The sequence below is a fragment of the Scyliorhinus torazame genome, chromosome 3 (genome assembly GCF_047496885.1).
Source record: "Scyliorhinus torazame isolate Kashiwa2021f chromosome 3, sScyTor2.1, whole genome shotgun sequence".
Classification (NCBI taxonomy): Eukaryota; Metazoa; Chordata; class Chondrichthyes; order Carcharhiniformes; family Scyliorhinidae; genus Scyliorhinus; species Scyliorhinus torazame.
The window spans coordinates 238,199,922-238,225,391 of record NC_092709.1 but is presented as its reverse complement, the minus strand read 5'-3'; the positions used below and the strand labels follow the sequence as shown (position 1 = coordinate 238,225,391).

The following is a 25,470-nucleotide window of genomic DNA, read 5'->3' as shown; positions in this document are numbered from 1 at the left end:
CTATGCTGCCCTGAATTGTGTGTCTATGTGCTGGTGGAGGGTGAGGGTAAACAATTCGGGTGGTTCACAATAACGCAATAACTGGTTTAGCTTTTAAAAATTACTTCTTGGTTAGTTCAAAATGGCAACTTACAATGTGAAGTTTATTGTTCTAAATAAAATCTTGATATTTAAACTTGTTCGAGTATCCAGAATACTTTTGTGAGACCAAGAAGAGAATTCCTGTCCATTGGTGCCTCATAATTGCCGCACAGAAAACCAATCAACACATTAAAAGTGGTCTTATGCTGAACCAGACAGGCAGCCGAGCCTCCACCACCTTGGTCAGGGCCTACGGCTGGTTTGCAGACTGGATGGTAACCGGTCAGAGACCATTTTCAGGCCATTACAGCCCGTTCCCAGTGGTCAGTTAGGATTGACATCCATCCCCCTGGTCAATTTGGTGTTGTGCTTGGATGTGGTGGGGAGATGATTCTCGGTTATTCCAGATGCTCAGCTCAAACTTCAATTTGCAGAGACTTGAAACCTCGGCAGGACGGACTAACACTAGGGAAATAATGAAAAGAGTGCTCAGTAAAAAGCACATAGCCTCAGAGAAAATGAAGAAATGTCCACATTAAAAAAAGAAAATCCCTTTGATTTAACCTTGACATAGTGTTAGTCAGAAATTAGGAATTAACATGTTTTAAACATGAGAACTTCTGAGAAATTGTACCCATGACCGCCCCCCCCCCCCCCCCCACCCCCAAAGATATGGTAGAGAACAAATCCAACCAAACTGACAAACCACACCCTCAATCCTTGTTATAAATAGACAGAAGGTGCGTACACTCACCACTCACAAATTGACTGCAACGATGATATTTCAGGCTCTATTCAGATCTGTAATGATTATTTACTTCCTAACACCAGGCGGTAAGTATGTCTAAGTATTTGATGCAATCCATATTGATAGGAATTATTAGTTGAAATGTATGTGTGAGTTTGTATTTTGGACACACAGAAACTTTCAATTAGTGTGAGCTTTAAAAACGTAACTGCTGGAAGTGCAATGATAATAAATGGGGGGATTTGAACTCGTTTTGATCAGGATAAAATGAAAGGAGCAGTTAAAAAGGAGCAGCTCTATGTCCCATTCTCTTCCCAGTCCCATTCTATTTCCTTGGTCTGAGAGTGGATGAAACTCCTACCAGACTCTAGGTTAGGAAATGTAAGCCGGGGTCCCATGGTCACAGGAAACTCTGAATGTATTTTAAAGCACAGCTGGGCAGCACGGTGGCACGGTTAGGACTACTGCTTCACGGTGCCGAGGAGCTGGGTTTGATCCTGACCCCAGGTCGCTGTCCATGTGCAGTTTGCACATTCTCCCCGTGTCTGCGTGGGTCTCAACCCCACAACCCAAGATGTTCAGGATAGATGGATTGGCCACGCTAACTTGCCCCTTAATTGGAATAAAATAATTTGGCACTCTAAATTTATTTTTTTAAATATTTTTAAATGCTACCCCACATTGTGTATGTGAAGAATACCACTGGGGAAAAGTCCTAGAGGGCACTTAATGACTGTAAATTGTACTCCTGCAAGAGTAAGAGAGATGGGAGGAATAAAAACATATCTCCAGCTGCAAGTTAATGTCTTGGAACATATATATGTCAAATTTAGAGCAAGTCTTTTTACCTTTTTTGTAAGGAGTATAATTGGACAGAGTTCCTGATATCTATTTATATCAGACAGGTCTTACGTAGTCTTACCAGTGGTCCCGAACAAGAATTTTTTTCAAATTAATTTATGGGATGTGGGTGTCGCTGGTTAGGCCAGCCTTTATTGCTAATCCCTAGTTGCCCTTCACAAGGTGGTGATGAGCTGTCTTCTTGAACGGCTGCAGTCCTTGAGTTGTAGATACCCCCATTGTGCTGTTAAGGACGGAGGTCCAGGATGTTTCCCCAGTGACAGTGAAGGAATGGTGATATATTTCCAAGTCAGGCTGGTGGATGTCCTCTGCGGATTGTATATTTTGCAGGTTCTACATGATCTTCACTGTCAGTAATTTGCTACCGAAATTGCTGTTGATAGAATCTAAGAGCTGTTTTTCCAGGCCAAGGGGCATCCACAGCTCTCCCATTCCACAGAGATAAAGTCCAACGCTAAATTTCAGGTGCAAACTCCATTTGTACTCTCCAGATTCAACCCAGTTTGAAGCAATTAGCGATTCTGACCACCTTATACACTGCAGCTCTGGTCTGGCTCAGTTGGTTGGACTGCTGGTTTATGATGCAGAGCAAAGTTCTTTTTAAAAATAAATTTAGAGTACCCAATTCATTTTTTCCAATTAAGGGGCAATTTAGCGTGGCCAATCCACCTAGCCTGCACATCTTTGGGTTGTGGGGGCGAAACCCACGCAAACACGGGGAGAATGTGCAAACTCCACACGGACAGTGACCCAGAGCCGGGATCGAACCTGGGACCTCGGCGCCGTGAGGCAGCAGGGTTTAACCTGCGCCACCGTGCTGCCCCATGCAGAGCAAAGCTAACAGCATGAGTTCAATTCTCATACCAGCTAAGGTTGTTCATGAAGGCCCACGTTCTCCACCTTGCCCCAGTCTGAGGTGTGGTGATCCTCAGGTTAAATCACCACAAATCAGCTCCCCCCCTCAAAGGACAAAACAGCCTATGGTCATCTGGGACTATAGTGACGTTACCTTACTTTACACTTCAGCACTTGTAGTGTTCTCTATATCAGTCACATTTCTGTTCTCAGGAAATATCCAGTTTCTCTGTTTTTGTTCTTTCAGATGACTGTGTGGAAATCATCGGGGGCCAAAATGTTAGACCTCATTCCAAACCTTACATGGCATCAATCCAACTTTATAGACGTCATGTGTGTGGAGGAGTATTAATCAAACCAGGATGGGTACTCACGGCAGCACACTGCAATCTGTAAGTTACAATAACTGTAATCTGTGTATGAACCATTTTCAGAGCAGTTTAGTGTTTTGGACCTTTTTCCTATGATAGAATCAGTCAAGGTTTACGCAGTCTTTGCTGAATCTATAAGTAGTTTATATCTTCTATATGGCAGTCTACGGCATTTCTCATGACCCTGAATTTCCTCATTACCTTCAGTAGTAACGCTGCTGTTAGGCTATTATTTGGCTGCCAACCGAACAGCCACTGATATTTGTGAATAGTAAATGATGCGATTGGGAAGACTATCAATTTGTCTGTGATGCAAACACAGCTGTGGGTCTCCATAATAAATGCTGGAAGACACTTTGGAGAGCAGAAGCTGCAGGACCTCTTCACTGGCTGATCAACTGCAGTGGCTGCATCTCAGCCTTATCCTCCCGTGCCCCCACCCCTTCTCACTGCCACCACAGCCTTTTGCCCAACAGGACTTTGCCACATACTTTAACTGATTGAAATAAAACCACAGCAATGAGTGTCACTTTCATAAAAGATTTTCCTGATCGATTGAAACAAATTATAAGAGTTCCCACATTTGCTCAGTGCTATGCCTATTGTGCTTTCCTAAGACCTATATTTAAATGCTCCCTGAAGGCCTGTAGTGGTTGGTGGAGGCTGCTCCTCTTATACTAAAGGACGATGGGATTAAATTAACCCTGACTCAGGACAACAGGCTCCTAACACAGCTGCTGCTGCATCTGTGCTGGGAGCTCCTTGGCGTCTGTTATTGCTCCGCATTATACACTGCCATGGGATTCTGTCGGGGACTGGGACTGGCTGTATCAAGGATCAAGCTGTTGTCAATCCACAAGGCCCTGGTTCTGCACCCCACTGATCAGTTGGATAGCAGGTTTAATGACCAGCCTGGTTATTCAGTACATTGTCCTGAGTATTCTAGAAATGGAAGAGGCCATACTGGTCATAATGTTGGTTAGGAGACTCCTAACCAGGGGAGAAATAGGGGAATGGCACGAGGTGAATTGCCCATTCAGTGAGCTGGTGCAGACATGACAGGCTGAATGGCTGATGCACGATCAATCACTACTGAAGCGAGATTGTAGTCCAATTGAAGGCTTTAATGAATAAGTAGTTACCCCAGCAGCACCGGTACAGAATGACTGCTGTGGGTGAAACACAGACTCTTATGCTCCCCCTGCTGGGCAGAACCAGCAGGCAGGTTCTACCACACATACTACAGTATAAGGTACATCCCACCTAGGTACCGCGATACCCCTAATATAGCCTACCACATTCACCCCCTGTTTAAAAAGAGTCCGGCGGAGGTGGTGGCCTTGCTTTCACAGTGGTAGAGGTTATAGCGGTACCCTTCGGTGCCTTTACATGCAATACACATATTTACAGACAATTATTTACAAGTTCATTTTACAATGAAACTATCAGCCAGTCGGGAGCTCTGATCGTCCTCTGCAATCGTCGCAGTCCCGGCGGTGATGCTGGCGTCGGCTAGGGCATCTGTGGCTCTGGGAGCATGTCATCTTCAGCTTCATCGCATCCGGATGGGGCCAGTGGGAGGACGGATCCTCCTGGGAAGGGGGCTGCGGTGGTGTGCATCGGTGAAAAAATGGTTGGGGTTGGTGGGGGGGTGAGGGTGGGGATCCCGGAGGGAGACCGTGTCTTGTTGGCCGTCGGGGTGCGCCACATAGGCGTACTGGGAGTTAGCATGAAGGAGATGTACCCTCTCGACCAGTGGGTCCGACTTGTGGGCCCGTAAGTATTTGCGGAGTAGGACGGCTCTGGGGGCTGCCAGCCATGTTGGGAGCGAGGTCCCCGAGGAGGACTTCCTAGGGAAGGCAAGGAGACGCTCATGAGGTGTTTCATTGGTAGTAGTGCACAGTAGTGATCGGATGGAGTGAAATGCATCGGGGAGGACCTCCTGCCATTGGGACACTGGGAGATTCTTGGACCGTAGGGCCAGTAGGACGGCCTTCCAGACCATCTCATTCTCCCTCTCTACCTGCCCGTTTCCCCCGGGGTTGTAACTGGTCGTCCTGCTGGAGGCAATGCCCTTGCTGAGCAGGAATTGACGCAGCTCGTCACTCATGAAGGAGGACCCCCTATCGCTATGGATGTAGGTGGGGAAACCGAACAGGGTAAAGATGTTGTGGGGGGCTTTAATGACGGTGGCAGTCGTCATGTCGGGACAGGGGATGGCGAAAGGGAACCGGGAGTACTCATCAATCACGTTTAAGAAATACGTATTGCGGTCGGTGGAGGGAAGGGGTCTTTGAAATCCACGCTGAGGCATCCATAGGGGCGGGAAGCCTTCACCAGGTGTGCTTTCTCTGGCCTGTAGAAGTGTGGCTTGCACTCCACGCAGATTTGGCAGTTTCTGGTTACGGCCCTGACCTCCTCGATGGAGTAGGGCAGATTGCGGGTTTTACCAAAGTGGAAGAACCGGGTGACCCCCGGGTGGCAGAGGGTGTCGTGGAGGGTTCAGAGTCGGTCTACTTGTACACTGGCACAAGTGCCGCAGGACAGGGCATCAGGAGGCTCGTTGATCTTCCCGGGACAATACAAGGTCTCGTAATTATAGGTGGAGAGCTCGATCCTCCACCGTAAGATCTTATCATTCTTAATTTTGCCCCGCTGTGCATTGTCAAACATGAAGGCTACCGACCGTTGGTCAGTGAGGAGAGTGAATCTCCTGCCAGCCAGGTAATGCCTCCAATGCCGCACAGCTTCGACGATGGCTTGGGTCTCCTTCTCGACGGAAGAATGGCGGATTTCTGAGGCGTGGAGAGTGCGTGAAAAGAAGGCCACGGGTCTGCCCGCCTGATTGAGGGTGGCAGCCAGAGCTACGTCTGATGCGTCACTCTCGATCTGGAAGGGGAGGGACTCATCGATTGCATGCATCGTCGCCCTGGCAATGTCTGCTTTGATGCGACTGAAAGCCTGGCAGGCCTCTGCCAATAGGGGAAAAAACGTGGACTGGATTAGTGGGCGGGCCTTGTCTGCATAATTAGGGACCCACTGGGCTAATAAGAAAAGAAGCCCAGGCAACGTTTCAGGGCCTTGGGGCAGTGGGGGAGGGGAAACTCCATGAGGGGGCGCATGCGTTCGGGATCTGGGCCTATGACTCCATCATGCACTACGTAGCCGAGGATGGCTAGGCGATCGGTGCTAAACACACATTTGTCCTTGTTGTAGGTTAAGTTAAGGATTTTTGCGGTATGGAGGAATTTGCGGAGGTTGGTGTCGTGGTCCTGCTGGTCGTGGCCGCAGGTGGTGACATTGTCGAGGTACGGGAACATGGCCCGCAAACCGTACCGGTCAACCATTCGGTCCATCTCCCGTTGGAAGACTGAGACCCCATTTGTGACACCAAAGGGTACCCTTAGAAAGTGGTAGAGCCGCCCATTTGCTTCGAATGCAGTGTACTTGTGGTCGTCCGGGCGAATGGGGAGCTGATTTAAGGTGTACTGTGGAGAAAACCTTGTATTGCGCTATCTGGTTGACCATTTCAGATATGCGGGGGAGAGGGTACGCATCGAGCTGCGTATACCTGTTGATGGTCTGACTGTAGTCTATGACCCATCCTATGTTTCTCCCCGGTCTTTACAACCACCACTTGAGCTCTCCAGGGACTGTTGCTGGCCTCGATAATGCCTTCCTTTAGTAACCGTTGGACTTCCGACCTAATGAAGGTCTGGTCCTGGGCACTGTACCGTCTGCTCCTGGTGACAACGGGTTTGCAATCGGGAGTAGGGTTTGCAAACAGGAAAGGCGGGTCGACCTTGAGTGTCACAAGCCCGCAGTCAGTGAGGGGGGTATGGGGCCGCCGAATTTGGACGTTAAACTCTGCAGGTTACACTGGAAGTCCAGTCCCAGGAGTGTGGCAGGGCAGAGATGGGGGAGGGCGTAGAGTGGGAAGTTATTGAACTCCACGCCCTGGACCTGTTGGCTATACAGTACTCCCGGATCTCCACAGAGTGAGACCCAGAGGCCAGGGAGATCTTTTGTTTAATCGGGTGTACAGCGAGTGAGCAGTGTCTTACCGTATTGAGATGGGTGAAGCTCTCCATGCTCCCAGAGTCGATCAAGCAGGATGTCTTGTGCCCGTTGATGAGTACCGACGTCGTAGCGGTTCAAAGCGTTCGGGGCCGAGACTGGTCCAGTGTCACTGAGGCAAGTTGTGGCAGAAGCTGAGAGATCTCGTCGGGTGATACACAGCCACCCGAGTCGGGGTCCTGAGACGTCATCCAAGATGGCTGCCCCCATGAATCGCACATGGCCGGCTGGAAGATCTTATCAGGTGATACATGGCCAGCCGAGTCGGGGTTCTGAGACGTCATCCAAGTTGGCTGCCCCATGAATCACTCATGGTCTGTGAAGAGAGGAACGGCAGCAGGCCCGGTTCGCCTATGGAGACAGCGACGGCCGACAGGGCTTGGCATACTGCCATGAGGTGCCCCTTCTTCCCGCAGCCCTTGCAGATTGCAGATCGGGCCGGGCAGTGTTGCCGGGGGTGTTTGTTTTGCCCGCAAAAATAGCATCGGGCCCTCCTCCCGGGGTTTCCTGGCTGCCGCACTGCACAAGCTTGTGGGGAATTTAGGGGTGCTTTGAAATCGGCCGCGGGTGGGGTCCACCCTGTCCATGCAGGTACCGCGCGGTCGGGAGGCTACATCTAGGGAGTACGCAAGTTTCCGTGCCTCTTTGAGCCCTAGAGTATCGTTTTCCAGCAATCGCTGGTGGATTTTAGAGGACAGCATGCCCGCATTAAGAGTTCGGTGTCATCATTGGCTGAGACTTGTGGACAGTTACTGTTTCTACCTAACACTAACAATGCGCGGTAAAAATCGTCCAGTGATTCTCCTGGGATCTGCCGTCTGGTAGCTAAAAGATGCCGAGCATATACCTGATTCACAGTGCGGACGTGGTGCTCTTTTAACAAAGTCATTGTGTCCTCGAAACTGTCTGCGTCTTCGATAAGCGTGTAGATTTCTGGGCTCACCCTTGAGTGGAGGACTTGCATTTTCTGTTCCTCCGTGGGGGTAGTCGGTGCTGTCCTGGTGTACCCGTTGAAACATGCCAGCCAATGTTTGAAAGTTGCTGCTGCATTAGCCGCGTGGGGTTGATTTGTAGACACTCTGGCTTGATGCGGAGAGCAGCCATTCTTCAATTTTGTTCATTAAATTGATGCACGATCAATCACTACTGAAGCGAGATTGTAGTCCAATTGAAGGCTTTAATGAACAAGTAGTTACCCCAGCAGCTCCGGTACAGAATGACTGCTGTGGGTGAAACACAGACTAATGCTCCTCCTGCTGGGCGAAACCAGCAGGCAGGTCCCACCACTCATACGACAGTATAAGGTACATCCCACCTAGGTACCGCGATACCCCTAATATAGCCTACCACAATGGCTTCCTTCAGCCCTGAAATTCTGAGATTCTATAAAATGTGGACATGAATTAATTGAATATTTTGAAATGGGTTTGCTGCAATTAAAATAATTGGGAAATCATGGTGAGTGGCTCTGGGATTTAAGGTGAGATTTTGAAGTGAATTTTACTGCTTATGTACTTAGTGTGCCCTCTTCATATCACATATAGCAAATTTAAACACCAAAATATTACGGTAGTTGTCGGAACCGATTCACTGAGGAGAGACGAAGACAAATCAGCTCAAAGACTCGCGGTGAAGCAGAAAATTCCTCATCTTTGCTATGACCTTGCAACCTTTGAAAATGACATCATGCTGCTCCAAGTATGTGATTTTGATGAATTATTTCCATATTTACTCTCATCCTATTCTGATCAAAATGGAATGAATGATGTTCCCATCTAAACTCAGTTGTCAAACTACAAGATCATTTTCAATCGCCCTAATTTCATTGCCAGTATAATGTGTACCTTGGATTACTCCAAGGATTTTTTTGTGATTCAGACACAATGTAATTTAGAGAACAACAACAGAAGTTTGTCTACTCTGCTTTATTGATAAGAATAATATGGTAGAAGAATACAAGATAAGAATAGAATAAGATAAGAATACAATACAAGAATCTCTCGCCCATCAGCTCGTCAGGGACCCTGGTGTCGACGGGGCTTCGTGATTCAGCTCCTGGCACCTATCGCGACTCAGGTCCGAGGTGAAGTCCAGCGAACAAGCAGAAGCACCTCTCAGTTCTCCTGTGGAATAAACAAGTCTAGGAGAGATAAGCGCTGGTAAAGTCAGCAAGATGTTGTAAATAGTTGGGTGACAAGCATAGCTGGGCATGGGAACGCCTGAGTTTGAACCATGGTGCTTGATGTCCCAGTCAACTACCTGGCCCTTGAAGGCTGCCAGGTATCCTCACATTGGACAGAATTAATCTATTCCTTACACCGTATACCTTGTCTCTTCCTGAAGTCACTAATATTTTATTGTATAAAGTGCCAGTTACATACAAATCCAAAGCTATCATTTCTTTGATTTCCTATATGCTGATTACTGGCATACAATGCCTTCAATATACTGCATAGCATTTTGATCATAATGCTATTCTGACTTAGTTGTTGAAAATCCCAGAATTTACATTCTTGTTAATAAAGTTAATGCAAGTGAAGCATCTTTAAGCACAACCTTGTGCTGCTTTCATGATGAGCTGCATGGCTGAGAGCTGCAGTAGTCAGTAGACTTCCAACCCTGATGCTCCAGTGCACAAAAGGGAGGTATTTAGGCTCTTCATGAACCTGTCGCTTGCTCCTCTCTGATCCTCAAATGTCTTCTGAGCGGCCACGTTCCCTCAGTGCATTTTCTAATCAGCCTGGTTTTGAGACTGGGAAATGTTGCAATGTTCTTCCCACCTCGCTCACATAACTCTTACATATTTCCGTGGGTGTGGTACAAGCACTTCTCACCGAGAACATACCGGGCAGTACAAATTAGATGGAGACCACAGAATCATGGGGCAAAATCAGAAAACGCTAGAAAAGCTCAGCTGGTCTAGCAGCATCGGTGGAGCGAAACAGAGATCAAGCCCATGAAGTCTTAACAGTCACAGAGCCTGGACGTTATGTCTGGGCTGGATTTACTGACCCTTCCCATCAATGGGATATTCTGGTCTCGCCAAAGTCGAACCATGCCGTGGTTTCCCAGCAGCGGGATGGGTGAGCCATGCAAATTGCCATTGACTCTGGCAGGACGGGAAGATCCCGACAGTGAGTCATCTCCGCCATGGGAAAACCCACTTAAGGAAAGCTGGAAAATTCTGGCCTCTGTTTCTCTCTCCAGCCATGCTGGGTATTCCAGCATTTTCTGCTTTTATTTCAGGTGTCCAGCATTCACAATATTTAGTTTTTATACCAGAGTCATTGGTCTCTGCCTCTTTTAGCTTTGCACTCGGTAACAAATGTCCCCCAGCCACAAACACAATTGGAAACAATTGTCCCTCTTTATATTGAACTCATGAGCAAACATTTGGACAGATCATACAAACTTTTCTTCGCACTGCGGACAAAAAATTAGAATTATGTTTTGTCCCTTCATAGGTGACCATTAAGGGAATTTAATCAATCAAAGTTTCATGCTTATGTTTATAAAGAGATTCCAAGAGATTCAAAACCCAAGAGATTCAAAAAAGATATGATACATGAATTGTTATCATGTGTATCATCAATAAAGGCCACATTATTTTAGAGGATGAACAAGAAACAGAGATACAGAGGATGGCAATCAAAGGCAACAGAACATTCTGGAAATCTCAGGAGGTCAGGCAGCATTTATGGGTGTTGTGTTATGTAATTTGGAATAACACAAGCTGCTACTTTATGCAGTTTTGAGTAAAAGATGCTCCAGACTTTGAAGTGAGTTTAATGTGTTTTATTGAACTATTTGCACAGTTCTCAATGAGTTCGACTCTCTGCTAATCTAAATGTAGTAACTCAGTCTAACTGAACCAGCCTTGCTCTAAGCCACGTGCTGGGGTGTGATGCTGAGGATACACCCTGTCTCACTCTGTAGATGTTGGTCTGTGGAAAGAGGCGGGGTGTGAGTGCCTCATCCCTTTTATAGTGAGATACCACCCCTGAGTGTCCTGACTACTCATTGGTCGTGTCCTATTCTATGTGTTCATTAGCTGCATGTTTGCATATCATGACAATGGGAGCAACAGAACTGATGGACAAGACAGGTGAACAACATTAAAAGCCTGTTTTCTTTCTCATCCACCTTCCCTTTGTTCTGCTCTGTTTGTTCCTCTGCAATAATCTCCAGTTCCAGTGAGGTTTCCACACACAAAACATTCACTCGCCTGATCCCTCCATAGCTGTTAACTGACCTGTGAATGAATCCAGCACTTTCTTCATGTCATAGAGTATGTGAAAGATAAATAATTCATTTCAGCGACTTTGGTGTGTGAAAGAAAACGTAACAATTATCTTTACTTATTACAGCTGCAATCTGAGGCAAAACTTAACAAGTTTGTAAAAGTCCTACCTCTGCCCAAAAATGGCTTGGATGTGGAAGAAGGAACTATCTGCACAGTTGTGGGATGGGGAAGGACAAATGTAAACACAAACAGGCTCTCTGACAACCTTAAGGAAGTAAACATAACCATCATTAACAGAACAAAGTGCAACAGTCAAATGTATTACAACAACAACCCTGTGATAACCACCAACATGCTCTGTGCTGGTGACGAAAATGATGAAAAAGATTCATGCCAGGTAAGATAGATTGTGTAAAACGTGGCTGCAATATTGGAGCAGAACTATTAAAATTGGTTACTTTAGTTAGTGCTGTATCAAATGTGCTTCAAGCTTATCATCAATCTATTCTTGAGCTATTAAAAGGATTAATTATTTTAGCTCGCATAATGTACTTAAATTCTCTGTTGCAATGGTGTCAATGCATCGGGAATACCAAAATATAGTTTTAATTTTCATGGTCTAATGTTCCTCTTCTAAAATACATGTAAAATGTTTAATTACCGGATTGAAAGGAGAGATTTAGAGATGGAATTATAGACACCACTATCTGAGCTTCCAGCAACAACAACGACCCTGGCCTTTTTCCACCTACTCCTGGAAATCGAGCTCCTCTTCACCCTGCTCAATCTGCTGATTTTAAAAGCAGCACTTGATGGGGGAGGAAGGCCTCACCCATTAATGGCTGCCTTCAACATCAGCGAGGCAAAGAAGAGTGGGTGAAGAGATGCCGGGCATGGGGAGGGGAGGGGGATGGTGCAGGGAGGAAGGGGAGTACAGGTTGGAGCCTGGAGTACGGGCGAGGAGGAGAGGGTGTAAAAGAGGTGGAGTGATGGAGGAGAAGGGGTGGCAGCGGAGGAGTGGGATGCTGGCGCAGGAGAGGGTGCTGGAGGATGGGTTGCTGGAGGAGAGGGTTCTAGAGGAGGGGCGAGTGCTGGAGGAGAGGGGTTGTGCTGGCGGATGGTGTGTGGGGGAGGGAGTGTGCTATAGGAGAGTCGGGGTGCTGGGGAACATGAGGGCTGGAGGTGGGAGGAGGACGGTGCTGGAGGTGGATTGTACTGCAGGAGGGTGGTGCTGGAGGATAAGTGTCCTGGAGGAGGAACGGAATGCTGGGGGAAGACAGGGCAGCTGGTTGAGGGGGGTGCTGGAGGGTGGGAGGGCAGAAGGACGGTGGTGCTGGAGGAGGGGGTGTAGGAGGAATATGGGTGCCGGAGGAGGATGGTGCTGCAGGAAGGATTGCTGGAGGAAGGATTACTGGAGGATGGGAGGGCTGCAAGAGGGTGGTTCAGGAGGAGGATTAGCTGGAGGTGGGAGGATGCTGGTGGAGGAGGTGGGTCGGAAGAAGGGGTGACTGCTGGAGGAGGAGAGTGGAGTGCCACAGGAACTAAGGTGTTTGGGTGAGGGGTGCAAGAGGAGCCAGGGAAATGGTGGGAGAGGGTAGGTGCTGGAGCAGCCAAAGGGATGAGGAAGATGGCGGGCGGGGCGGGGGGTGATGAGGACTGATGGGGGAAGGAAGGGGCTGCGGGGACGAGATCCAGATCCGCTGGGTGGAAGTGGCCGGGTGACTCCGAAGACGTTTCACACCCAGTGCAAAGCCTGATTTGGGGTTCACGCGTGATTGACCCGTTGCCCCTTGATCTGTGCGGGTGTGGTGGCTAAATAATGCCCATTATATTCAGTTAATGCAGAGTGTAAGGCATGTGTATTGCATGAAACAAAATCACTCATAAAAATACCTTAGTGATTCGGTCCATATTGCTATTGGAAAATATGGAGCAGGTGTATGGCAGTGGGAGTGAAGGTTAAGTTTTTCCAGTACTGTATGTTGCGTTATGCTTCTTCATGTAGCATAAGCTGCTTCCTTGATGTATACTCTGACAAAGGAAGGTTCAGTCAGGAGTCATTTCTGGTTGACCTGAATCAGCTTTGGTTTCTTGACACTCCCCGTCTGGAGTCATTGCAGGTTCACTTGAATCATCTGAGGTGAGTAGATGCTCCCCGTCTGGAGTCAATACATTCAGGAATGCATTTTCTTGTGGAGAGGCTGGAGCGGATGAGGTTTGAATTGACGTGGTGTCACCGGAGTCACTAGTAGCCTCACTTTGATCGTCGAGTGCCTCTGTACATACTAGCTGAGATCTGTCAGTCTCGCTGAGGCGTCGCACATCTTGTATGGGAATTGTGAAGCCTTTGTCACTTGTCGCACATACAGTGGGTAGACCTTCAGTGTCTTCTTGTCAGTTAGATGAGCTGGGTAGACTGTCAGAGTCTTCTTCTGGTGGCTCAAATAATCTGGGTAGACTGTCATCGTCTTTTTGTTGTTCACATGGCGTGGTAGACTGTCATAGTCTTCTTGCTGTGCACTTGAGCATAGCAGACTTGCATCATCTGCTGCTGGTTGCTAGGATAAGGTTGCTAGACCTTCATGGTCTTGTTCATGCAAGGACTGTGCTCTGGAGTCTTGAGTTGCTTCCATCGTGGAGTCTGTCAATGAACTCGCTGTGGAGGCTTGTACCCCTCTCTCTGTGGAGTCTGGCATCGTTCCCTATGTGGAGTCATGCAGTGGTCTTGCTGTGGACTCGATCTGCGCGCTCTCAACAGAGTCATTCAGTGGTCTCGCTGCGGAGTCTTTCTGTGTTCTCTTTGTGGAGATGTGCAGTTGTCTTGCTGTGGAGTCCTTCATCGCTTTCTGCGCGGAGTCGGGGACTCTTCGTGGTGCGTGGACCACTCTGTGTGGAGTTGGGGACTCTTCGTGGTGCGTGGACCACTCTCTGTGTGGAGTTGGGGACTCTTTGTGGTGCATTGAGCACTGTTGGTGGTGCATGGAACACTGGTGTGGTGTCAGGCCGCTCTCTGTGGGCTTGGACCTCTCTCTGTCTCTTGGCGTCAGGCTGCAGCAGAATCTTGTACTTCTGGGTTAGGTGGGGGGTTTTGGGGAGGGTGTGGAGGGGAGGAGAGGGCACGTGCCAGGGAGGGGGGGGGTTAATGCTGGGGAGAGGGGGGCGAGAGCTGGGGAGGGGGGGCGAGTGCTGGGGAGGGGGGGGCAAGTGCTGGGGAGGGGGGGGGCGAGTGCTGGGGAGGAGGGGGCGAGTGCTGGGGAGGAGAGGGCACGTGCTGGGGTGGGGGGGGACGCGTGCTGGGAAGGGGGGTTTGGGGGGCACTTGCCGGGGAGGAGAGGGCGAGTGCTGGGGAGGAGAGGGTCATTGCCGTGGAGGAGTGGTTGAGTGCCGGGGAGGAGAGGGCGTGGGCTTGGGGGGGGGGGGGGGTCCGTCTGGCCAGGTGCCAGCTTCCAACTGGAGAGAGTCGCACTTCTACATGTTACCCTAGGGGAGCAGGAGCGTGCCAGGGAGGCAGCGGAGGCTGCCGCAATGGAGCGTGCCGCAGGAAGACAGGTGGCAGGCACCCAGGCTGGAGGGCCGCCCGCTCGACAGGACGAAGAGGAGGAGGAAGAGGTCGTGGTGCCACGACGACGGAGACACCCAATGAGGCCCCGTGTGTACCGTCCCCGCTTGTCGAACCAGGACCTCACGGACCGGGCATGCAAGAGGAGACTCCGGATGAGCCAGGAAATGGTCGCCCAAATCTGCCACCTGGTGGCACACCTGGCACCGCGTGGCACTGAGGGAGGACACCCTCTCTCCATGACCGTCACGGTTACGGTGGCCCTGAACTTTTATGCCACGGGGTCATTCCAGGCGCCGAGTGGGGACCGGTCCAGCATCTCGCAGACATCGGTGGACCGGTGCATCCGTGAAGTGACGGACGCCCTATATGCCATTGCGGGCCGCTACGCCAGGATGCCCGAGCAGCGGGCTTCGCTGCGGTGGCCAGGATGTCCATGGTCCAGGGGGTAATTGATGGGATGCACGTTGCCGTGCGGCTACCTGCGGATAACAGGGCCGTGTTCACGAATAGGAAGGGGACCAATTACATGAACATTCAGGTGGTCTGTGACCACCGCATGAGGATCCTGCACATCTGCGCCCGGTACCCGGGCAGTGTACATGACTCATTCGTATTGGTGCAATCTTTCATCCCCACCATGTTCGAGGGTCGCCTCCCCCGGCTGAGAGGCTGGTTGCTGGGCGACAGGGGTTACCCGTTGCAGTCGTGGCTGATGACGCTTATACGGAAGCCACAGACTGATGCGGAGAACCGCTACAACGATGCCCATGCAGCGACCAGGGTGTGATAGAGAAGAGCATTGGCTGCTAAAGATGCACTTCAGATGCCTGGACCGCTCTGGAGGGGCCCTCCAGTACCCGGCAGACAGGGTCGGCTGCATCGTTGTGGTCTGCTGCGTCCTGCACAACATAGCCCAGCAGAGGGGCGATGTGCTGCAGGCAGAGGAGGGGGAAGGGGAGGAGAAGCAAGGGGAGGCGCAGACCTCCCCAGATGCGGAGGATGGGGGCAATGGTCAGGACTGGTGGGCTGGACATGGACGGGAGGCTGCCCACCATTACCGGCTGGGCCAGCGGGCATGGGACAGGCTGATAGCTGCCCGGTTCACGGACTAGGGGGGCGTGGGAATCGCTGTGTATGGGCATGGACTGCACACTACGGCACCAGCCTACCACCTTCACCCCACCCACCCAACACCAACCACCCTCACCCCGCCACCCACCCACTACCAACCACCCTCATCCCACCCGCATGCATACCACCAACCACCCTCACCCCACCCGCATGCACACCACCCCTCCATTGCACATCCACCTGCGGCACAACGGGCCGGGCTCACACCGTCGCCGGTGGAAGCGTGTCTATTGCAGGCCATGGAGGATGATGACAAGCCGCTCTGCGATGAACTCTGGGCTCTACATCGTTGCACAATGTCTGACCCATGGCCACAGTACCACCCTCCACCCGGACCAATCCTGCATGCCCCTGTGACACTGCAGCGCACGATCCCGTCATCTGCCCGGGGGGATGGCGAGGGTGACCCAGGGGGAGGGGGGGCACACTCACCTGAGGCCGACATTCTATGACCTCTCACACACACACTGGCGCTCATCTCACACCACACCCCGCACGCATCGGACAGAGCACAAAGGCAGCTGCTGTAGGTGTGAAAATGATATTAATAACAAACAGTTCATAAACGTGCCCTAGCCCCTATAACTAATCTGTGCCCTGCACCCATGCCAACGTGTCTAATTGTTTGGCCTTACGGGCCCTTTGACTATGTCTCGGTGGTTCCCCAGACGGTACAGCAGAACTGCAGGTGGACTCCTGCGATTCCTGCCCTGTGACTAGGGACCCTTTTGGCGGCTGTTTCCTGGCACGGCCCGGACTAGATGGGCCAGGCTGCGGCTCGGGCGACTGGGATAGCGAGCTGCCAGCCTGTCCTGCCCGTTGCCTACCAAATGCACCTGGGACGGAAGTGGGGGGGGGGGGGGAGTCCGAGGTATCGTGGTGTTCTGGGACCTCCCCTTCAGGGGGACCCAGAACTGGCCCCAGCACCTCCTTCTCCCTCGGGGTGCCCGATGGCCCCCGGGCCTCTACAAAGGTCGGGGATGCGAACGGACCGAGCATCCAACGTCTCCCCTGACATCTGGTTTGCCAGTCCTGGAGGCCCGTCCTGGTATCAACAAGGGTCTGCAAGTTTGCAGCCATGGAGCTCAGGGAGTTGGCCTTCCCTGTCTGTGTCTGGGCGACGCCGGCGAGCACCTGGGCAATGGCGCCGATGCCCTCAGTGATGGCCTGCTGAGACTGGGCCACGGCGTTGAGCGCTTCTGCAATCTGCTGCTACGCTCTGGCTCATGGCTTCCTGTGAGAGGGCAGCCATGTCTTGGGCCACAGACACCGCCGCACAGAACGCCCCAGGCCTTGCATACTGCAACCCATGTCTGACACCGTCGCACCCATTGCCTACACCGCGGACGCCACCCGTGCGGTTTCGGCCTGGGTGGCACGCATGACCGGCACCACTCCCAGCTCCTGGACGCGGGTGGACTCCTCCACCTGCGCCTGCAGCTGCCGCCCACCGGCCGTCACCCCCTTCAATCGTCCCTTGGTCCGTGACTGCATCGGGTCTATGGGTGGGTGTGGTAACTCCAGGAACCTGCAGATGGTTGCTTCCGCCGGGCGGCCCTCTGACCACCCGGCCCCTCGGCTGCTCCTGCCTACACCTGCTGTACCGGGACAGCTGTGTTGTGCGCACCAGTTAGTGTCCCAGATGCCTCATCTGGGGTGCCCAAACGAGGTGAGTGTCTCTGCGATGGTGGAGGGTGTAGGAGATAGCAGTGGAGTAGTGTAGTGCTCCTTATCCGACCCGAAGTCCAAGGTCCCCTGGAGTGGTGATTCTTGTCCATCCGTCCCATGTGTGTGGGAGGCATGTGTGGCGGTGTCGTGTGCATCAGTGTCCTGTGGGTCAGTGTCCTGTGTGTCAGTGTCCTGTGCATCGGTGTCCTGGGTAGGTATGTCCTGGGTAGGTGTGTCCTGGGTAGGTGTGTCCTGGGTAGGTGTGTCCTGGGTAGGTGTGTCCTGGGTAGGTGTGTCCTGGGTAGGTGTGTCCTGGGTAGGTGTGCCCTGGGTAGGTGTGTCCTGGGTAGGTTTGTCCTGGGTAGATGTGTCCTGGGTAGATGTGTCCTGGGTTGGTGTGTCCTGGGTAGGTGTGTCCTGGGTAGGTGTGCCCTGGGTAGGTTTGTCCTGGGTAGATGTGTCCTGGGTAGATGTGTCCTGGGTAGATGTGTCCTGGGTAGGTGTGTCCTGGGTAGGTGTGTCCTGGGTAGGTGTGCCCTGGGTAGGTTTGTCCTGGGTAGATGTGTCCTGGGTAGATGTGCCCTGGGTAGGTGTGCCCTGGGTAGGTGTGCCCTGGGTAGGTTTGTCCTGGGTAGATGTGTCCTGGGTAGGTGTGTCCTGGGTAGGTGTGCCCTGGGTAGGTGTGCCCTGGGTAGGTGTGTCCTGGGTAGGTGTGACCTGGGTAGGTGTGCCCTGGGTAGGTTTGTCCTGGGTAGATGTGTCCTGGGTAGATGTGCCCTGGGTAGGTGTGTCCTGGGTAGGTGTGTCCTGGGTAGGTGTGTCCTGGGTAGGTGTGTCCTGGGTAGGTTTGTCCTGGGTAAATGTGTCCTGGGTAGATGTGTCCTGGGTAGGTGTGCCCTGGGTAGGTGTGTCCTGGGTAGATGTGTCCTGGGTAGGTGTGTCCTGGGTAGGTCTGTCCTGGGTCGGTGTGTCCTGGGTAGGTGTGTCCTGGGTAGGTGTGTCCTGGGTAGGTGTGTCCTGGGTAGGTGTGTCCTGGGTAGGTATGTCCTGGGTAGATGTGTCCTGGGTAGGTGTGTCCTGGGTAGATGTGCCCTGGGTAGGTGTGCCCTGGGTAGGTTTGTCCTGGGTAGATGTGTCCTGGGTAGATGTGCCCTGGGTAGGTTTGTCCTGGGTAGGTGTGTCCTGGGTAGGTGTGACCTGGGTAGGTGTGCCCTGGGTAGGTTTGTCCTGGGTAGGTGTGTCCTGGGTAGGTGCGCCGTGGGTAGATGTGTCCTGGGTAGGTGTGTCCTGGGTAGGTGTGTCCTGGGTAGGGGTGTCCTGGGTCGGCTGCGACGGGGGCCTGTTCCTGTGGCTGCCCCCCTCGTCACTGGGTCTGGCCCGCCGGCGTCGTCACACTCGCACCAGATGGGGGCATCGTGTCCCTGGTGCTCCGGGTCTGGCACTGGCTCGTGGCCACCCTGGAACGTCCTGGGGGGCATCGTATGCCTGATGGGCCGGGTCTGTCCCTGGCTCGTGGCTGCCTGGATCATCCTGGGGGCGGTCACCATCCGCGGGGACGGGTGGGTCGACGTTTGGTCCTGCAATACACAATACAGCATGCATGGTTAGACACGCCGACGGTGATAGGGGGCAGGGGGGATATGGGGGAAGGGGGATATGGGGGATATGGGGGAAGGGAGATAAGAACTTAAGAACATAAGAACTAGGAGCAGGAGTAGGCCATCTGGCCCCTCGAGCCTGCTCCACCATTCAATGAGATCATGGCTGATCTTTTGTGGACTCAGGTCCACTTTCTGGCCCGAACACCATAACCCTTAATCCCTTTATTCTTCAAAAAACTATCTGTCTTTATCTTAAAAACATTTAATGAAGGAGCCTCTACTGCTTCACTGGGCAAGGAATTCAATAGATTCACAACCCTTTGGGTGAAGAAGTTCCTCCTAAACTCAGTCCTAAATCTACTTCCCCTTATTTTGAGGCTATGCCCCCTAGTTCTGCTTTCACCCGCCAGTGGAAACAACCTGCTCGCATCTATCCTATCTATTCCCTTCATAATCTTATATGTTTCTATAAGATCCCCCCTCATCCTTCTAAATTCCAACGAGTACAGTCCCAGTCTACTCAACCTCTCCTCGTAATCCAACCCCTTCAGCTCTGGGATTAACCTAGTGAATCTCCTCTGCACACCCTCCAGTGCCAGTACGTCCTTTCACAAGTAAGGAGACCAAAACTGAACACGATACTCCAGGTGTGGCCTCACTAACACCTTATACAATTGCAGCATAACCTCCCTAGTCTTAAACTCCATCCCTCTAGCAATGAAGGACAAAATTCCATTTGCCTTCTTAATCACCTGTTGCACCTGTAAACCAACTTTTTGCGACTCATGCACTAGCACACCCAGGTGCTAGTGAATTTTGGTAAATTATCACTAGTGCATTTGCAATTTCCCTAGCCATCTCTTTTAGCACTCTGGGATGCATTCCATCAGGTCCAGGAGACTTGTCTACCTTTAGCCCCATTAGCTTGCCCATCACTACGTCCTTGGTGATAACAATCCTCTCAACATCCTCACCTGTCAAAGCCTCATTTCCATCAGTCACTGGCATGTTATTTGTGTCTTCCACTGTGAAGACCGACCCAAAAAACCTGTTCAGTTCCTCAGCCATTTCCTCATCTCCCATTATTAAATCTCCCTTCTCATCCTCTAAAGGACCAATATTCACCTTAGCCACTCCTTTTTGTTTTATATATTTGTAGAAACTTTTACTACCTGTTTTTATATTCTGAGCAAGCTTACTCTCATAATCTATCTTACTCTTCTTTATAGCTTTTTTAGTAGCTTTCTGTTGCCCCCTAAAGATTTCCCAGTTCTCTCGTCTCCCACTGATCTTTGCTACTTTGTATGTTTTTTCCTTCAATTTGATACTCTCCCTTATTTCCTTAGATATCCACGGTCAATTTTCCCTCTTTTTTACCGTCCTTCCTTTTTGTTGGTATAAACCTTTGCTGAGCACTGTGAAAAATCACTTGGAAGTTCTCCACTGGTCCTCAACTGTTTTGCCATAAAGTCTTTGCTCCCAGTCTACCTTAGCTAGTTCTTCTCTCATCCCATTGTAATCTCCTTTGTTTAAGCACAAAACACTAGTGCTTGATTTTACCTTCTCACCCTCCATCTGTATTTTAAATTCCACCATATTGTGATCGCTCCTTCCGAGAGGATCCTAACTATGAGATCCTGAATCAATCCTGTCTCATTACACAGGACCAGATCTAGGACCGCTTGGTCCCTTGTAGGTTCCATTCCATACTGTTCTAGGAAACTATCGCGGATACATTCTATAAACCCCTCCTCAAGGCTGCCTTGGCCGACTGGTTAAACCAATCGACATGTAGATTAAAATCCCCCATGATAACTGCTGTACCATTTCTACATGCATCAGTTATTTCTTTGTTTATTGCCTGCCCCACCATAATGTTACTATTTGGTGGCCTATAGACTACTCCTATCAGTGACTTTTTCGCCTTACTATTCCTGATTTCCACCCAAATGGATTCAACCTTATCCTCCATAGCACCGATGTCATCCCGTACTGTTGCCCGGATGTCATCCTTGAATAACAGAGCTACACCACCTCCCTTACCATCCACTCTGATACCCTCGAATATTTAACTCCCAGTCGTGACCATCCTTTAACCATGTTTCAGTAATGGCCACTAAATCATAGTCATTCACGATGATTTGCGCCATCAACTCATTTACCTTGTTCCGAATACTGGGGGATATGGGGGATAAGGGGGATATGGGGGAAGGGGGATATGGGGGAATGGGGATATGGGGAAGGGGGATATGGGGAAGGGGGATATGGGGAAGGGGGATATGGGGGAAGGGGGTATGGGGGATATGGGGGAAGGGAGATATGGGGAAGGGGAATATGGGGGAAGGGAGATATGGGGGATAGGGGGGGATATGGGGGAAGGGGAATATGGGGGAAGGGGGATATGGGGGAAATGGGGATGGGATAAGGGGGATATTGGGAAGGGGATATGAGGGAAGGGGATATGGAGAAGGGGGATATGGGGGATATGGAGAAAAGGGGGTATGGGGGAAGGGGGATATGGTGGAAGGGGGATATGGTGAAGGAGGATATGGGGGATATGGAGAAGGGGATATGGGGATATGGGGAGGGGGGATATGGGCATAAGTGGATATGGGGGAAGAGGGTATGGGGGATATGGGGAAGGGGGTATGGGATATGGGGGAAGGGGGGCATGGGGGATATGGGGAAAGGGGATATGGGAGAAGGGGGATATGGGGGAAGGGGGATATGGGGGAAGGGGGATATGGGGGAAGGGGGGCATGGGGATATGGGGGAAGGGGGATATGGAGGAAGGGGGATATGGGGGAAGGGGGATATGGGGGAAGGGGGTTATGGGGGAAGGGGGATATGGGGGAAGGGGGTTTATGGGGGAAGGGGGATATGGGGAAGGGGGATATAGGGGAAGTGGGTTATGGGGGAAGGGGGATATGGGGGATAAGTGGGATATGTGGGATGGGGAAGTGAGTTATGGGGAAGGGGAAGGGGGATAAGGGATCTGGGGAAGGGCGGATATGGGGGAAGGGAAGGGGGCAGGCAGTGGGGGGGTCTCACTTGTTGATGCCCCCCCGACCTCTGCATCCGCAACCTGCCGGTCCTCGGGTTCACCTGCAAGTTCCAGGGTCCTCTCCTCATTGATGGTGAGTGGTCACAGTTCAGGTGGACCCCCTCCAGTCCTCAAACGCTCCCGGTTGTTGTGAGTGTGCTTCTCCTGTGGGGGGCGGGTGAGTCGCAGGGAGAAGGGCATCAGTGTTAGGCAGGCATATACATGCGGACCGGCGGTTGTGTGTATATTGGCAGAGGTGCACAACCCATCCTGCCACTGCAGCCTGCATGGGTGGATGCAGCCACGTCGGTTGCACCTAGGGCTGTGCCGCCCATCGAGGAGGGGGGGGGGGGGGGGGCGCGGGGGGGCGGGCGGGGGGGTGGTACTCACCCTGGCTGCCCTGACAAGGTCATTGATCTTCTTGAGACACTGGACGCCTGTCCTTGCTGTCACGGCCACGGACACTGACGGCCTCTGCCACCTCTCTCCACAGGCGCCGGGCTGAGGCGTGGTGCGACCCTGCGGTCGTGTCCTGGATACAGGGCCACCCCCTTCTCTGCTCCACTGCATATCCCCCTTCCCCATATCCCCCTTCCCCATATCCCCCTTCCCCATATCTCCCCCTTCCCCATTATCCCCTTCCCCATATCCCCCCCTCCCCATATCCCCTTCCCCATATCCCCCTTTCCCCCATATCCCATTCCCCCCCATATCCCCCCTTCCCCATATCCCCCTTCCCCCATATCCCCCTTCCCCCATATCCCCATTTCCCCCATATCCCCCTTCCCCATATCCCCCCTTATCCCCCATATCCCCCCAGTATTCGGAACAAGGTAAATGAGTTGATGGCGCCCTCGATGTCCCGCTCCTGGAACCTCGGCATTGCGCGGTGGGTGGCCATTTTGATGGGTCTCCGGGGGGGTCCGTCTTTTGTGCTGTGATGGGGGGGGGGGGCATCCTTTGTACTGCGACACAGCGCGGGCATCACTGATGGCACGTGGCGTCACTGACGGCGCGTGCGTCCGTGACGGGTTGACGCTGTAGCTAGCTATTCCTGGCCGGAGAATCACGATGTCCGGGGGGATCTGACGCCGGAGTCATTCGTGCCGTTTTTTGCCGCTATGTTCGGGCCATTGCGTCGATTCACGGAGAATCCCATCCCAGTTTCTTGGTGCAACGTGACCCGCTGGCAGTGGGATTCTCCGTACCATCACACAGTTTCTGGTGCAGCGCGCCGCCGCTAGCAGTGGAATTCTCCGTCCCCACCAGCCGGCCAATGGCGTTTCCCATTTTGGGCAGCTCCATGCCGTCGGAAATCCCCCGAGCGTGCGTGCGCTGCCGGCGTAATGGAGAATCCCGACAGCGGAGAATCCAAGCCAATGTGTCTCTGTAAATAAAGACTAGGCTCTATGTCCGACCCTTCAGTCCCTCATTTTTGAGAGTTGAAAGAAAACCTTCTTGGGATTCTGATAAATGTAACAGTCATCTTTTTTCTTTTTAAATATTTTTATTCAAATTTTTCCAACAAAAATTTTAACAAACAAACCCCCCCCATACGAAAAGAAGAAAGAACACAAACACCACAATCAAAAATAATAAACTACTTATACATTGGGTTTCTCCTGCATATATTAACCCCCCCATATTACATTCAAACGTAACGTACCCTTGGGGAAACCCCCACCCACCCGCCCAAATGCCCCCCCGAAAGAGACGCCCCCCTCCCCCCCCGGGTTGCTGCTGCTGCTGACCTCCTCCTAGCGCTCCGCGAGATAGTCTAGGAGCGGTTGCCACCGCCTGAAGAACCTCTGCACAGACCCTCTCAAGGCAAACTTTATCCTCTCCAGCTTAATGAACCCTGCCATGTCATTTATCCAGGCTTCCACACTGGGGGGCTTCGCGTTCTTCCATAGTAGCAAGATCCTCCGACGGGCTACCAGGGACGCAAAGGCCAGGATACTGGCCTCTTTCGCCTCCTGCACTCCCGGCTCGTCCGTTAGCCCAAATAGTGCCAACCCCCAGCTCGGCTTGACCTGGACTTTCACCCCCTTGGACATAGTCCTCGCGAAACCCCTCCAGAACCCCTCCAGTGCCGGGCACGATCAGAACCAGGGGCTGGTTTAGCACACTGGGCTAAATCGCTGGCTTTTAAAGCAGACCAAAGCAGGCCAGCAGCACGGTTCGATTCCCGTACCAGCCTCCCGAACAGGCACCGGAATGTGGTGACTAGGGGCTTTTCACAGTAACTTCATTGAAGCCTACTCGTGACAATAAGCGATTTTCATTTCATTTTTCAACATGGAACAGTCATCTGAGTTACTGCTTGAGGTTTGTGTATCATCCATCATCACTGCCCTAAATAGGTTAGATGTTGCAGGATGAATCTGAGTCCTTGTTTACTCTCTGTACAACCTTCAGGGAATAATAAAGTTATAACTGCTTAATAACTCTTATTGATAAAATGATATAACAAGAGTGTTGATGCATTCCTGTAGATTTAGATTAATCAATGTTTCTTGTTGTTTCAGGGAGATTCAGGTGGACCGTTGATATGTGAGAACGAGCTCCAAGGAATTGTCTCTTTTGGGGAAAATGTGGACTTCCATTCAAGCCTGGCATTTATACAAGGATCACATACGAGTATATCAAGTGGATTCAGGAAATGACAGCTTGAACCTTTCAAAATGTTTCGTTTCTATTGAGGTTTATGCATTATTTCTGTCCTCTGTGGATTGCTGTACCTCGGCTGGCTAACGCAATGGCATTTACAATTCAAATTCATTGTTTTAAAATCGGATCCCTGTACCTATCCCCTGCTGAAAGCTCAGGCAGTTTGTGCATTAAAAAACTGTAAAGTTGTGAATGATCACAGCTGTGTTGTTGAATTGGTGAAATACTTGTAGGGATTTTGTTTAAGCAGCAAAGTGGACCAATATTTTTGTGCATAACTGTTTATCTCTTTTGTGCTTCAATAAATAGATAATCATCTTCTGTTTGAATGATTTGAAGTGTCAACTTGGGTGAGTTAGCTGTACACTCCTTTATTAATCAGAACAATTGTGGCTAACCCTGCTCCAAGACACACGACAATAAACTAAAATACTGAAGGATTTCAGTGTTGTGGGAGGTGCCATCTTTATAAATGTACAATACTGATGATCAGGAAAAGACCAGCTGTACTATCAAGTCTCCTCCAGGGATAGAAAGAGGCCATTTGGCCCATCATGTC

At 51.2% G+C, this 25,470-nt stretch overlaps 1 protein-coding gene across 1 annotated transcript; it reads left to right on the top strand.

Annotated features, from left to right (window-relative positions):
* Positions 1-856: 856 nt before the first annotated feature.
* Positions 857-25,240, top strand: LOC140409012 (granzyme A-like). Its single transcript, XM_072497040.1, is given in 6 exon segments — positions 857-915; positions 2,793-2,937; positions 8,538-8,691; positions 11,361-11,633; positions 24,770-24,827; positions 24,830-25,240. Coding segments are annotated over 6 exon segments (774 nt in total). The 5' UTR covers position 857; the 3' UTR covers positions 24,916-25,240.
* The last annotated feature ends 230 nt before the right edge of the window (positions 25,241-25,470 follow it).